Source organism: Salvelinus alpinus, chromosome 6 (genome assembly GCF_045679555.1).
Source record: "Salvelinus alpinus chromosome 6, SLU_Salpinus.1, whole genome shotgun sequence".
Classification (NCBI taxonomy): domain Eukaryota; kingdom Metazoa; phylum Chordata; class Actinopteri; order Salmoniformes; family Salmonidae; genus Salvelinus; species Salvelinus alpinus.
Window position 1 is genome coordinate 5,159,494 of NC_092091.1, and position 15,395 is coordinate 5,174,888.

At 42.9% G+C, this 15,395-nt stretch overlaps 1 protein-coding gene across 1 annotated transcript in view; it reads left to right on the top strand.

Moving 5' to 3' along the window:
• Positions 1 to 6,362: 6,362 nt before the first annotated feature.
• Positions 6,363 to 15,395, top strand: part of tle3a (TLE family member 3, transcriptional corepressor a) — a 162,190-nt gene continuing 153,157 nt past the window's right edge. Inside the window, exons 1-4 of the mRNA XM_071405171.1 lie at positions 6,363 to 6,910; positions 7,294 to 7,477; positions 10,233 to 10,339; positions 12,338 to 12,401. Of these exons, the coding sequence (XP_071261272.1) occupies positions 7,454 to 7,477; positions 10,233 to 10,339; positions 12,338 to 12,401 (195 nt within the window). The 5' untranslated portion in view covers positions 6,363 to 6,910; positions 7,294 to 7,453. The remainder of the gene's footprint in view (positions 6,911 to 7,293; positions 7,478 to 10,232; positions 10,340 to 12,337; positions 12,402 to 15,395) is intronic.

Here is a 15,395-nt window from a genome sequence, read left to right on the forward strand (position 1 = left end):
AATCCAGGGTTACTCCAAGCAGTTTAGTCACCTCAACTTGCTCAATTTCCACATGTATTATAAGATGTAGTTGATGTTAAGGGTTTAGTGAATAATTTGTCCCAAATACAATGCTTTTAGTTTTGGAAATATTTAGGACTAACATATTCCTTGCCACCCACTCTGAAACTAACTACTACTCTTTGTTAAGTGTTGCAGTCATTTCAGTTGCTGACATGTGTAGTATTGAGTCATCCACATACATAGACACTCTGGCTTTACTCAACGCCAGTGGCATGACGTTAGTAAAGTTAGAAAAAAGTAAGGGGCCTAGACAGCTGCCCTGGGGAATTCCTGATTCTACCTGGATTATGTTGGAGAGGCTTCTTAAAAAACACCCTCTGTGTTCTGTTAGACAAGTAACTCTACTATAGCATATATATAGCAGGGGTGTAAAGCCCTAACACATCAGTTTTTCCAGCAGCAGACTATGATCAATAATGTCAAAAGCTGCACTGAAGTCTAACAAAACAGCCCCCACAATCTTTTTAAGCATTCAATTCTCTCAGTCAATCATCCGTAATTTGTGCAAGTGCTGTGCTTGTTGAATGTCCTTCTCTATAAGCATGCTGAAAGTCTGTTGTCAATTTGTTCACTGTAAAATAGCATTGTATCTGGTCAAACACAATTTTTTCAAAATTTTTACTAAGGGTTGGTAACAGGCTGATTGGTCGGCTATTTGAGCCAGTAAAGGGGGCTTTACTATTCTTAGGTAGCGGAATGACTTTTGTTTCCCTCCAGGCCTGAGGGCGCACACTTTCTAGTAGGCTTAAAATGTGGCAAATATCGTCCACTATTATCCTCAGTAATTTTCCATCCCAGTTGTCAAACCACGGTGGCTTGTCATTGTTGACAGACAACAATAATTTTTCACCTCTTCCACACTCACTTTTTGTGATGAATGAACCATCTGATTCAATGAATCATGGGAGTTTTTCCTAGCCACCGTGCTTCTACACCTGCATTGCTTTCTGTTTGGGGGTTTTAGGCTGGGTTTCTGTACAGCACTTTGAGATATCAGCTGATGTACTGAAGGGCTTTATAAATACATTTGATTTGATCTGATTCAATGAATGATGGAGCTGAGTTTGGCTTTTTTCTCTCTACTGTAATTTAAGGTGCTCAAAAGCTTTTTACTATCATTCTGTACGTCTTTTATCTTTGTTTCATAGTGTAGTTTCTTCTTATTTTCTATTCAGTCTAGGTCACATGATTTCTCAATTTACAGGACGTTTGCCAATTGTTTGTGCAGCCAGACTTACTTGCAATTCCTTTTGCCTCATCACTCACAACGAATTTTTTCAATTCCTCATCAATCCACGGGGATTTAACAGTTTTTACAGTCATTTTCTTAATGGGTGCGTGTTTATTAGTAACTGGTATAAGCAATTTCATAAACGTGTTAAGTGCAGCGTCTGGTTGCTCCTCATTACACACCATGGACCAACAAATATTATTTACATCAACAACATAGGAATCACTACAAAACGTATTGTATGACCTCTTATACACTATATGAGGTCCAGGCTTTGGAACTCTGGTTTTCCTAGATATGGCTACTATATTGTGATCACTACATCTGATGGATTTGGATACTGCTTTCACACACATTTCTGCAGCGTTAGTAAAAATGTGATCAATACATGTTGATGATTTAACTCCTGTGTTGTTTGTAAATACTGATAACTTGAACCAGGTTGCAGGCACTGGTTACAGTTTGAAACTTTGTCTTGAGTGGGAAACTTGATGAAAGCCAGTCAATACATAAATCACCCAGAACACATACCTCTCTGTTTATCACATACATTATCAAGCATTTCACACATTATCCAGATACTGACTGTTAACACTTGGTGGTCTATAGCAGCGTCTCACCAGAATGGGCTTCAGGTGAGGCAGATGAACCTACAGCCATATTACCTCAACAGTATTTAACATGAGGTCCTCTCTAATCTTTACAGGAATGTGGTTCTGAATACAAACAGCAACACCTCCACCTTTGGCATTTCTAGATTTTCTTTCGATGTTATAACCCTGTATTGTATACTGTATCAAAGGTATTATCTAAGAGTGTTTCAGAGATAGTCAGAATATGAATGTCATCTGTTACAAGCAATTTATTGACTTCATAAACCTTGTTTCTTAAGCCACATAATGTTAAAGTGGGCTATGTTGAGCACTTTTCTTCAGGGATGGCTTACTTGATTGTATTTCTTTACTGAGAAGCTTAGCAGAAGTGGACATGCTCAGGTTATTTATGTAAGTGCAGGGTAAGCTGAACACAGTGGACTTCCTCCTAGGGCACTTCCTCCTAAGATCACTCTCTACTGAAAGGTATGTGGGTGGTAGCCTGTGAAAGATTAGCCTGTGTACAATACTGCTCGAGTTTCTCACAGGCCAGTTCTTCTTCTCTCTGCCTTGGAAATAGCACACATATCCCATATCCCTTCTGAAATAACATATCCCACAGCCCTTCTGAAATAACCTTTTTCCACATCCCTTCTGAAATAACATATCCCACATCCCTTCTGAAATAACATATCCCACATCCCTTCTGAAATAACATATCCCACAGCCCTTCTGAAATAACATATCCCACATCCCTTCTGAAATAACATATCCCACATCCCTTCTGAAATAACATATCCCACATCCCTTCTGAAATAACATATCCCACATCCCTTCTGAAATAACATATCCCACATCCCTTCTGAAATAACATATCCCACATCCCTTCTGAAATAATATATCCCACATCCCTTCTGAAATAACATATCCCACATCCCTTCTGAAATAATATATCCCACATCCCTTCTGAAATAACATATTCCACATCCCTTTGCTTGTTGGTGAGGATCAAATCAAATCAAATTTAGGCAATTGTGTTAAGTCATATGTCTCATATCTTAATGTGTTTCACTGTGTCCTTTCTAACCTACACCACAAATACCAGCAAAGCGACATTATGCTTGATCATATATATACTGTATATATATATAGCGAGAGATTCAAACTGTCATTTTAATAGTTTGTGTTTGAAATCAAATCAAAGTTTGATTTGAAAAGGCCTGATACTATGTAGAAGTGTGTTTAGTGATGGTGGAAGGGACAGCGTTACCACAATGCTTTACAATGAATTCATGACCTTTTCATATACATTACATTATGTAAACATAGCATATCAACTGAATACATATTACTTATACATACTCTTTACATACATCCTCTATGCATGTTCCAACTGGCACTATTCACACCTGAATTATTCTGTTGCTCATTTGACTGTTTGTGACACTTGATCATATTCCAGTTGTCACTAGTAAGGTGACATGAACAGAATATGTTGATTTCATTCCCATCATGTTTGATCATTTAATTAATTAATGAATTCTTTGTAGATAACAACAAACACCACTTCAGCTTGTTAGTAAGTGTTTTCATGCTATTCTTTTTGTTTAATCTGAGACTCTCATTACCCACGTGGTGCTAACAGAACAGATTGTTTCAACTGGAGAGGAAAGAGATTCTAAGATAATTAATGAAGCATCCATTCCCGGGGCCAGCCCCCACTATTCACCGCCAGAGCAGTACCCCCGGACCGAGGAGCAGACATTTTGTTAGTGCTTTGACCCCCCCCCCCCCCCCCCCCGCGTGGCCTTGATTGACAGCCTAGCTCTTGGGTAAACAGGCTTGAAACAACCCGACCAATAGCAGGCGAGCGAGTAAGAGTGCTGCGCGGCGATTGGACGAGGAGCTTGTAAAGTTTGTGAAGGGAACCCACGTGGGTACAGAGCCGCTGTAGCTGTGGAGCTCTGCGCGAGCTCAGGCATGCGAAAGCTTGTTAATAAATGTCGTTCACGCAGATCAGATCCTGAACAATCATCCCGAGCTCAGTAACATCCAGATGTTTATATGTACACTCTGATCTATATGTTGTTAAAAGATGCTGTGCAATTTAGTAAACCAGCAATAAAATAACCCTATATCCATTAGGCCAGTATTTCGTTCTTAAACAGGGGTTACTTGGCCCATCCACAGGGGGTAATTGAGAGGACTCATGAGACCATAGGCTTACTAGTAAAATGCACACGAAAGAGGTACTTCAGGGGTACTCCTTGGCTGAGCAACATTCAGTTGGTGGTTCAGTAACCGAAAAAGTTCGGGAACCATTGTGGCTAGGCATTATTTTCTATATAACCTATACGGCTAATTACGCATTCAGGGTTTGTAGCTAGACGGAATGTAATAGGAATTCATGAATGGTTCAATGATCACGATGAGACAACGCCTGCATAATGTTACCCACATGATGTTACCCATTTACCCGCCCATGTACTATTATTATATGCATCAAAGGACATAGTTCGCACTTCGCAGCAGCGGCAGGATAGCCTGGGTACCGTACGTTAAGCTCTCATTCCACTCCTTAAGACGGTACCCAGGCAACGGGCAGGCGCAACCGAACTGTTTGTTCTGAACGGAGAGCACAATATTTTAAATGTAGGCCTTTGGCATATATCGCAAATTCAAAAATGCTTGCAAATAAAAAGACACTAAGCACATCTATAGAATATGCAGAGTAAAGTATGTTGACTTAATATTCTCGTAGTTACAATAATGTCGACAAAAAAATGTAGGCTAGGGTGAAAAGGATGACGTCAGATATCATTAGGTGCGTTCCATTTGACTGCACCGGCCAGCGATTTCGTCACGTGACAGGAGGAAACCGGTGAAAATAACATTTTATTTGTCACATGTGCTGAATGCAACGGGTGTAGACTTAACCGTGAAATGCTTTTTCAGGAACCCTTCCCAACGATGCAGAGTTAAAAAGTAATGATACAAAGATTGATAGTAGCAAAAGAGAAATAAAATACACAAGAATGTGGAGTGATATACAGGAAGTACCAGTACCAGATCAATGTGGAGCTATATACAGGGAGTACCAGTACCAGATCAATGTGGAGCTATATACAGGAAGTACCAGATCAATGTGGAGCTATATACAGGGAGTACCAGTACCAGATCAATGTGGAGCTATATACAGGAAGTACCAGTACCAGATCAATGTGGAGCTATATACAGGAAGTACCAGTACCAGATCAATGTGGAGCTATATACAGGAAGTACCAGTACCAGATCAATGTGGAGCTATATACAGGAAGTACCAGTACCAGATCAATGTGGAGCTATATACAGGAAGTACCAGTACCAGATCAATGTGGAGCTATATACAGGAAGTACCAGATCAATGTGGAGCTATATACAGGGAGAACCAGATCAATGTGGAGCTATATACAGGAAGTACCAGTACTAGATCATTGTGCAGAGGTACAAGGTATTTGAGGTAGATATGTACATGAAGGCAGGGTAAAGTGACTAGGCATCAGGATAGATAATAATAAGGTATTTGAGGTAGATATGTACATGAAGGCAGGGTAAAGTGACTAGGCATCAGGATAGATAATAATAAGGTATTTGAGGTAGATATGTACATGAAGGCAGGGTAAAATGACTAGGCATCAGGATAGATAATAATAAGGTATTTGAGGTAGATATGTACATGAAGGCAGGGTAAAGTGACTAGGCATCAGGATAGATAATAATAAGGTATTTGAGGTAGATCTGTACATGAAGGCAGGGTAAAGTGACTAGGCATCAGGATATATAATAATAAGGTATTTGAGGTAGATATGTACATGAAGGCAGGGTAAAGTGACTAGGCATCAGGATAGATAATAATAAGGTATTTGAGGTAGATATGTACATGAAGGCAGGGTAAAGTGACTAGGCATCAGGATAGATAATAATAAGGTATTTGAGGTAGATATGTACATGAAGGCAGGGTAAAGTGACTAGGCATCAGGATAGATAATAAGGTATTTGAGGTAGATATGTACATGAAGGCAGGGTAAAGTGACTAGGCATCAGGATAGATAATAATAAGGTATTTGAGGTAGATATGTACATGAAGGCAGGGTAAAGTGACTAGGCATCAGGATAGATAATAATAAGGTATTTGAGGTAGATATGTACATGAAGGCAGGGTAAAGTTGATGAGTGTAAAAGTGTGTGTGTGTTGTGTCAGTACGCATATGTGTGTGGATGTGATATATATAGCCTTCATGCATAGTCTGTGCAATATAGCGTTGGTGCAGATAGTCCGGGTAACCATTAATGAACTATTAAGCAGTGTTATGGCTATCCGCTTTTAAATCCCTCCGAGGTTGTCCTTATCCTACGTCACTTTGATTTGAACCGACTCCTCTGACGAGATAAAAGATCGCGTCACAAAACGAACGCTCAAGTGGAACCGAGGACCCCACGTGGGGGCATCGTTCTCTGATAGGTCCCTGAGCAACCGTACACTCCTTCAGAGCAAATGTGATTGGACAGACAGAGGCGCGCTTTCACGGCCGTTTCAGCCCTAGTGCTGTAGACTGCCTGTGTGTGGCACCGACCGGGGGAAAAGCTTGCTGTGGATAAACTGCCATATGTGACATTGTCGAAGGTGTAACTGTTACCATGTTAGCTACGCTTTTAAACATTTTCAAAACTCTTCAAATTCGGGGAAGACGTACTTGAGAACATTACCTTGGGATTACTAAAGCAGCCATCTTTTATCAAAACAAAACGGCTCAAGTACAGCAAGTAAGCTAGAGAAACCGTTTCGTCTTGAACCAGACCAAATTCGTTGGCTAGCTAGTCCTTCTCGAGAAGCGGGGTGCGCCGAGAGAAGATGACTGGTGTGGTCTGCGTTGATCAAGAACCTTCTCGCCATCCAGACACCCTTGGACGGATTTAAAAGCGGATTTGTGTAGCTAAATATCCGTACTTTTGACATCAAATCATCTGAGTACCAAACACACAGGTAGGAGAATGACAAATAAAGTCAAGACAGAGTACGTAGTTAGGTAACTTAGCTAGCTTCACGTTAACATGTGTGGCTAGGCTAGCGCTGGGCAAACTAGCTAGCTAAACAGGTTACTTACCGTTTAAGCTAGCCGTCGCTGCTATATCAAGTTGGGAAAGTGGAATTTACAGCCACACGGTGGTTAGATCGGACACACTACTGCTGGTGTGAAAATGTGGAACTATCATGTTAGCGACTGTTAGCTAGTTAATGATGATCATGTGTATTTTGTTGTCCGCCTTTGTAATACATTTTCTTTAGCCTATGACAGTTTTTGCCCAACGATTTTTATCAGCCTATTTGGGCTGAAAAATCTTCCTTCTCCTGTTTTCAACCAACAGATTAAATCGCGTCTTCAAGGAAGGATTTTGAGGAGTTCTCTAACCCCCACAGACTGTTGTTGTTGAGAGGAGCAGAGACCAGCCAGACACTGACCGTCTCATCACCAGAGTAACCGAAGCTCTCGCTTCTCCCACAAATAAACAAAGGATACATTTCAAGATGTATCCGCAGGGCCGACATCCGGTATGTTGTTGCCTCTTTTTTTGTAATGTTTTATCCTTCTCTGAACACAGAATTGCATTTTTTTTGTTTGCACGGAGAGTCCTGCAACACTTGAGTCCTGTTCTAGCTATCTGTCTTTCAAAAGATTTTTCACCATAATGTTGCCTTGAACTGAATTGACTGAAATATAATACTGTAGCTAGCTACATTAACAACAATATTAGCTATCATACTCATAGCAGAAGTCACATTTGTGTGTGTCTAATGATTTGATGTTGGAGAGATGATTGTTTACATGCTATATACCCACATAAAAAAGTGACATCTGCTTTGAATTTCAAAGGTAAAAAAAAATAAAAATAAGTGTTTTTAGACCAAACCCCTCTCTTCTGTGGCACTGTCAGCCCATCCATCCGTGCGAATTAAAGCGCTGTGAATGTGATGGTGTTTTATGCTCAGCATTTTACAAGGGCTGCACGTCTGGAGCTGGTTGTAAAAAAAAATCTCACTCCCTCTTTTTTGTCAGAACGCTACTGTTGGCATAGCTACTGCAGATGGACCCGTACACAAACACTCATTATAATCTGGAACACAATAATAGCTAGATCTATGAATGAAATCCTGTGTTCACATAGTGTTTCAGAGTAGAAGTCCAGGTCTAGGATCAGTTTTGCCTTTCATTAAGAATTCTATTACATAGACTGGGGGGGGGGGGCTGATACTAGATCTGAGACACTATGAGCACTGTCCCAGATCTAGGATCAGTTCTGCCTTTCATTATGAATTCTATTACATGGACTGGGGGGGGGAAGGGGGCTGATACTAGATCTGAGACACTATGAGCACTGTCCCAGATCTAGGATCAGTTCTGCCTTTCATTATGAATTCTATTACATGGACTGGGGGGGGGGGGGGGTGATAATAGATCTGAGACACTATGAGCACTGTCCCAGAGTGCCAAACAGCAGACCGTGTGGAATACACATTTGATGCATCCAATCCATCCAATGTGAAATACTGATGCCCCATGTAATGAGCTGAGATATATACACATGTCCTGTCCTAGTGATGGGCTGATATACACTGCTCAAAAAAATAAAGGGAACACTAAAATAACACATCCTAGATCTGAATGAATGAAATACTCTTATTAAATACTTTTTTCTTTACATAGTTGAATGTGCTGACAACAAAATCACACACAAATTATCAATGGAAATCAAATTTATCAACCCGTGGAGGTCTGGATTTGGAGTCACACTCAAAATTAAAGTGGAAAACCACACTACAGGCTGATCCAACTTTGATGTAATGTCCTTAAAATAAGTCAAAATGAGGCTCAGTAGTGTGTGTGGCCTCCACGTGCCTGTATGACCTCCCTACAACGCCTGGGCTCCTGAGGGATCTCCTCCCAGACCTGGACTAAAGCATCCGCCAACTCCTGGACAGTCTGTGGTGCAACGTGGCGTTGGTGGATAGAGCGAGACATGATGTCCCAGATGTGCTCAATTGGATTCAGGTCTGGGGAACGGGCGGGCCAGTCCATAGTATCAATGCCTTCCTCTTGCAGGAACTGCTGACACACTCCAGCCACATGAGGTCTAGCATTGTCTTGCATTAGGAGGAACCCAGGGCCAACCGCACCAGCATATGGTCTCACAAGGGGTCTGAGGATCTCATCTCGGCGAGCACATGGAGGGCTGTGCGGCCCCCCAAAGAAATGGCACCCCACACCATGACTGACCCACCGCCAAACCGGTCATGCTGGAGGATGTTGCAGGCAGCAGAACGTTCTCCACAGCGTCTCCAGACTCTGTCACGTCTGTCACATGTGCTCATGTGCTCAGTGTGAACCTGCTTTCATCTGTGAAGAGCACAGGGCGCCAGTGGCGAATTTGCCAATCCTGGTGTTCTCTGGCAAATGCCAAACGTCCTGCACGGTGTTGGGCTGTAAGCACAACCCCCACCTGTGGACGTCGGGCCCTCATACCACCCTCATGGCGTCTGTTTCTGACCGTTTGAGCAGACACATGCACATTTGTGGCCTGCTGGAGGTCATTTTGCAGGGCTCTGGCAGTGCTCCTCCTTGCACAAAGGCGGAGGTAGCGGTCCTGCTGCTGGGTTGTTGCCCTCCTACGGCCTCCTCCACGTCTCCTGATGTACTGGCCTGTCTCCTGGTAGCGCCTCCATGCTCTGGACACTACGCTGACAGACACAGCAAACCTTCTTGCCACAGCTCGCATTGATGTGCCATCCTGGATGAGCTGCACTACCTGAGCCACTTGTGTGGGTTGTAGACTCCGTCTCATGCTACCACTAGAGTGAAAGCACCGCCATGCATTCAAAAGTGACCAAAACATCAGCCAGGAAGCATAAGAACCAAGAAGTGCTCTGTGGTCACCACCTGCAGAACCACTCCTTTATTGGGGGTGTCTTGCTAATTGCCTATAATTTCCACCTGTTGTCTATTCCATTTGCACAACAGCATGTGAAATGTATTGTCAATCAGTGTTGCTTCCTAAGTGGACAGTTTGATTTCAAAGAAGTGTGATTGACTTGGAGTTACATTGTGTTGTTTAAGTGTTCCCTTTATTTTTTTGAGCAGTGTATATATACACACATGTCCTGTCCTAGTGATGAGCTGAAATATAGCCTATTGATTTCAATAAATGTGAAGATTAAACAAGATCAAACTTGTATTTCTTGCATGTGCATCATATCTCTCCTTTCTAATGATCTCATCTGACGATGTGATGTTTTCGCCTTGTTGTTTCAGGCACCTGGACATGGTCAGCCGAGTCAGCCCGGGTTCAAGTTCACCGTAGCGGAGTCCTGCGACAGGATCAAAGACGAGTTTCAGTTCCTGCAGGCCCAATATCACAGGTAACTAGCTAGTTCTATGCAGGCCCAATATCACAGGTAACTAGCCAGTTCCTGCAGGCCCAATATCACAGGTAACTAGCCAGTTCCTGCAGGCCCAATATCACAGGTAACTAGTCAGTTCTATGCAGGCCCAATATCACAGGTAACTAGTTAGTTCCATACAGGCCCAATATCACAGGTAACTAGTTAGTTCCATGCAGGCCCAATATCACAGGTAACTAGTTAGTTCCTGCAGGCCCAATATCACAGGTAACTAGTTAGTTCCTGCAGGCCCAATATCACAGGTAACTAGTCAGTTCTATGCGGCCCCAATATCACAGGTAACTAGTTAGTTCCATACAGGCCCAATATCACAGGTAACTAGTTAGTTCCATACAGGCCCAATATCACAGGTAACTAGTTAGTTCCATGCAGGCCCAATATCACAGGTAACTAGTTAGTTCCATGCAGGCCCAATATCACAGGTAACTAGTTAGTTCCATGCAGGCCCAATATCACAGGTAACTAGTTAGTTCCATGCAGGCCCAATATCACAGGTAACTAGTCAGTTCCACGCAGGCCCAATATCACAGGTAACTAGTCAGTTCCACGCAGGCCCAATATCACAGGTAACTAGTCAGTTCCACGCAGGCCCAATATCACAGGTAACTAGTCAGTTCCACGCAGACCCAATATCACAGGTAACTAGTTAGTTCTATGCAGGCCCAATATCACAGGTAACTAGTTAGTTCCACACAGGCCCAATATCACAGGTAACTAGTTAGTTCCACGCAGGCCCAATATCACAGGTAACTAGTCAGTTCCACGCAGGCCCAATATCACAGGTAACTAGTCAGTTCCACGCAGGCCCAATATCACAGGTAACTAGTCAGTTCCATGCAGGCCCAATATCACAGGTAACTAGTCAGTTCCACGCAGGCCCAATATCACAGGTAACTAGTCAGTTCCATGCAGGCCCAATATCACAGGTAACTAGTCAGTTCCACGCAGGCCCAATATCACAGGTAACTAGTCAGTTCCATGCAGACCCAATATCACAGGTAACTAGTTAGTTCCACGCAGGCCCAATATCACAGGTAACTAGTCAGTTCCATGCAGACCCAATATCACAGGTAACTAGTTAGTTCCACGCAGGCCCAATATCACACGTAACTAGCCAGTTCTATGCAGGCCCAGGTGCTCCCTGAAAAAATGGTCAGCGTAGAGTTCTGCTGTCATCCGAACTGAATTCGCTACGTTTGTTGATTTCATTTTAGATGCTAGTCTATATCAAAATGGAGAAGTCTGGACACGGTTTAAATTGCTAGCCAAAATCTTCACTGTGGTAAAAATGTCCCTTACAGACACTGAATGTAATCTGATTTGAACAGAGGGCTTCGTATACCTGGCTCTACCTCGTTATTTGCAAACTCATCTACATTTATGAGAGTTAATTAACACCGTGTTTGACCGCGCAATGGCGTCGCTGTTTCAGAGGGAAAACAAACGTGCTGAAGTTGACACTTTGTTGCATTTGTCTTCAAACTAGACTGACTGACAGTGATTTATTGAAGAGGCTACAGCAGATCGTCCTTAATGGAGCCCTATACCCTATGTAGTGCACTACTTTAGACCAGGGCCCTATTCCCTATATAGTACACTACTTTAGACCAGGGCCCTATTCCCTATATAGTACACTACTTTAGACCAGGGCCCTATTCCCTATATAGTACACTACTTTAGACCAGGGCCCTATTCCCTATTAGGACACTACTTTGGACCAGAGCCCTATTCCCTATATAGTGCACTACTTTAGACCAGGGCTGGCACCCTATTCCCTATATAGTGCACTACTATAGACCAGGGCTGGCACCCTATTCCCTATATAGTGCACTACTTTAGACCAGAGCCCTATTCCCTATGTAGTGCACTACTTTGGACCAGAGCCAATTGGAATAGGGTACCATTGAGGAGGGATCCAGAGAGACGTAAATTGACACCTTGTCTCCCTGTTTAAAGTCTTAAGGTGGAGTACGACAAGCTGGCCAATGAGAAGACAGAGATGCAGCGCCACTATGTCATGGTAAGAGTATGGGCACTATGTCATGGTAAGAGTATGGGCACTATGTCATGGTAAGAGTATGGGCACTATGTCATGGTAAGAGTATGGGCACTATGTCATGGTAAGAGTATGGGTACAATAGGAGATCATTATGGGTCTGAATGAACAGGCTTGTCGAGGGATTATCTTCACCTCTGGGTTTCATTTATCTTTCTGTGCTTCATAGGTGGGGTTGTGTGTGTGTGTTGTACATGTGGTTGATAGGTGTGTGTGTGGTTGTGTGTGTGTTGTACATGTGGTTGATAGGTGTGTGTGTCTCATACCTCAAATCAAATGTTATTTGTCACATGCACCGAATACAACAGGTGTAGACCTTACAGTGAAATGCTTACTTACAAGCCCTTAACCAACAATGTTTAAGACATTTTAAGAAAATAAATGTTAAGTAAGAAATTGAAAATTTTAAGTAACAAATAATTAAACAGCAGCAGTAAAATAACTATAGCGAGGCTATATACATGGAGGAACCGGTACAGAGTCAATGTGCTGTGGCACCGGTTAGTCGAGGTAATCGAGGTAATATGAACATTTAGGTAGAGTTAAAAGTGACTATGCATAGATAATAAACAGAGAGTAGCAGCAGTGTAAAAGTGGCGTCTGGGTAGCCCTTTGATTAGCTGTTCAGGAATCTTATGGCTTGGGGGCAGAAGCTGTTAAGAAACCTTTTGAACATGGACTTGGTTCTCCGGTATTGCCGGTACCGCCCGCCGTGTGGTAGCTGGTTGATAGGGGTGTGTGTTGTTTCTGTTGTTGATAGGGGTGTGTGTTGTGGTTGATAGGGGTGTGTGTTGTGGTTGATAGGGGTGTGTGTTGTGCCTGTGGTTGATAGGGGTGTGTGTTGTGGTTGATAGGGGTGTGTGTTGTTTCTGTGGTTGATAGGGGGGTGTGTTGTTTCTGTGGTTGATAGGGGGGTGTGTTGTGGTTGATAGGGGTGTGTGTTGTTTCTGTGGTTGATAGGGGGGTGTGTTGTTTCTGTGGTTGATAGGGGGGTGTGTTGTGGTTGATAGGGGTGTGTGTTGTGCCTGTGGTTGATAGGGGTGTGTGTTGTGGTTGATAGGGGTGTGTGTTGTTTCTGTGGTTGATAGGGGGGTGTGTTGTTTCTGTGGTTGATAGGGGGGTGTGTTGTGGTTGATAGGGGTGTGTGTTGTTTCTGTGGTTGATAGGGGTGTGTGTTGTGGTTGATAGGGGTGTGTGTTGTTTCTGTGGTTGATAGGGGTGTGTGTTGTGGTTGATAGGGGTGTGTGTTGTGCCTGTGGTTGATAGGGGTGTGTGTTGTGGTTGATAGGGGTGTGTGTTGTTTCTGTGGTTGATAGGGGGGTGTGTTGTTTCTGTGGTTGATAGGGGTGTGTGTTGTGGTTGATAGGGGTGTGTGTTGTTTCTGTGGTTGATAGGGGGGTGTGTTGTGGTTGATAGGGGTGTGTGTTGTTTCTGTGGTTGATAGGGGGGTGTGTTGTTTCTGTGGTTGATAGGGGTGTGTGTTGTGCCTATGGTTGGTACAGGTTGAAGTCGGAAGTTTACATACACTTAAGTTGGAGTGGTTGAAAAACTTGTTAGCAAAATGTCTTGTTAACAAACTATCGTTTTGGCAAGTCGGTTGGGACATCTACATCTACTGTGATTGACACAAGTCATTTTTCCAACAATTGTTTACAGACAGATTATTTCACTTATAATTCACTGTATCACAATTCCAGTGGTTTAGAAGTTTACATACACTAAGTTGACTGTGCCTTTAAACAGCTTGGTAAATTCCAGAAAATGTCATGGCTTTAGAAGCTTCTGTTAGGCTAATTGACATAATTTGAGTCAATTGGAGGTGTACCTGTGGATGTATTTCAAGGCCTACCTTCAAACTCAGTGCCTCTTTGCTTGACATCATGGGAAAATCAGCCAAGACCTCCACAAGTCCGGTTCATCCTTGGGAGCAATTTCCAAATGCCTGAAGGTACCATGTTCATCTGTACAAACAATAGTACGCAGGTATAAACACCATGGGACCATGCAGCCGTCATACCGCTCAGGAAGGAGACACGTTTTGTCTCCTAGAGATGAACGTACTTTGGTGCGAAAAGTGCAAATCAATCCCAGAACAACAGCAAAGGACCTTGTGAAGATGCTGGAGTAAACAGGTACAAAAGGATCTGTATCCACAGTAAAACGAGTCCTATATCGACATAAGGCCGCTCAGCAAGGAAGAAGCCACTGCTCCAAAACCACCATAAAAAGCCAGACTACGGTTTGCAACTGCACATGGGGACAAGGATTGTACTTTTTGGAGAAATGTCCTCTGGTCTGATGAAACAAAAATAGAACTGTTCGGCCATAATGACCATCGTTATGTTTGGAGGAAAAAGGGGGAGGCTTGCAAGCCGAAGAACACCATCCCAACTGTGAAGCACGGGGATGGCAACATCATATTGTGGGGTGCTTTGCTACAGGAGGGACTGGTGCACCTCGCAAAATAGATGGCATCATGAGGCAGGAAAATTATGTGGATATATTGAAGCAACATCTCAAGACATCAGTCAGGAAGTTAAAGCTTGGTCGCAAATGGGTCTTCCAAATGAACAATGACCCCAAGCATACTTCCAAAGTTGTGGCAAAATGGCTTAAGGACAACAAAGTCAAGGTATTGGAGTGGCCTTCACAAAGCCCTGACCTCAATCCTATAGACAATTTGTGGGCAGAACTGAAAAAGCGTGTGTGAGCAAGGAGTCCTACAAACCTGACCCAGTTACACCAGCTCTGTCAGGAGTAATGGGCCAAAATTCACCCAACTAATTGTGGGAAGCTTGTGGACGGCTACCCGACACGTTTGAACCAAGTTAAACAATTTAAAGGCAATGCTACCAAATACTAATTGAGTGCATGTAAACTTCTGACCCACTGGGAATGTGATGAAAGAAATAAAAGCTGAAATAAATCATTCTCTACTATTATTCTGACATTTCACAT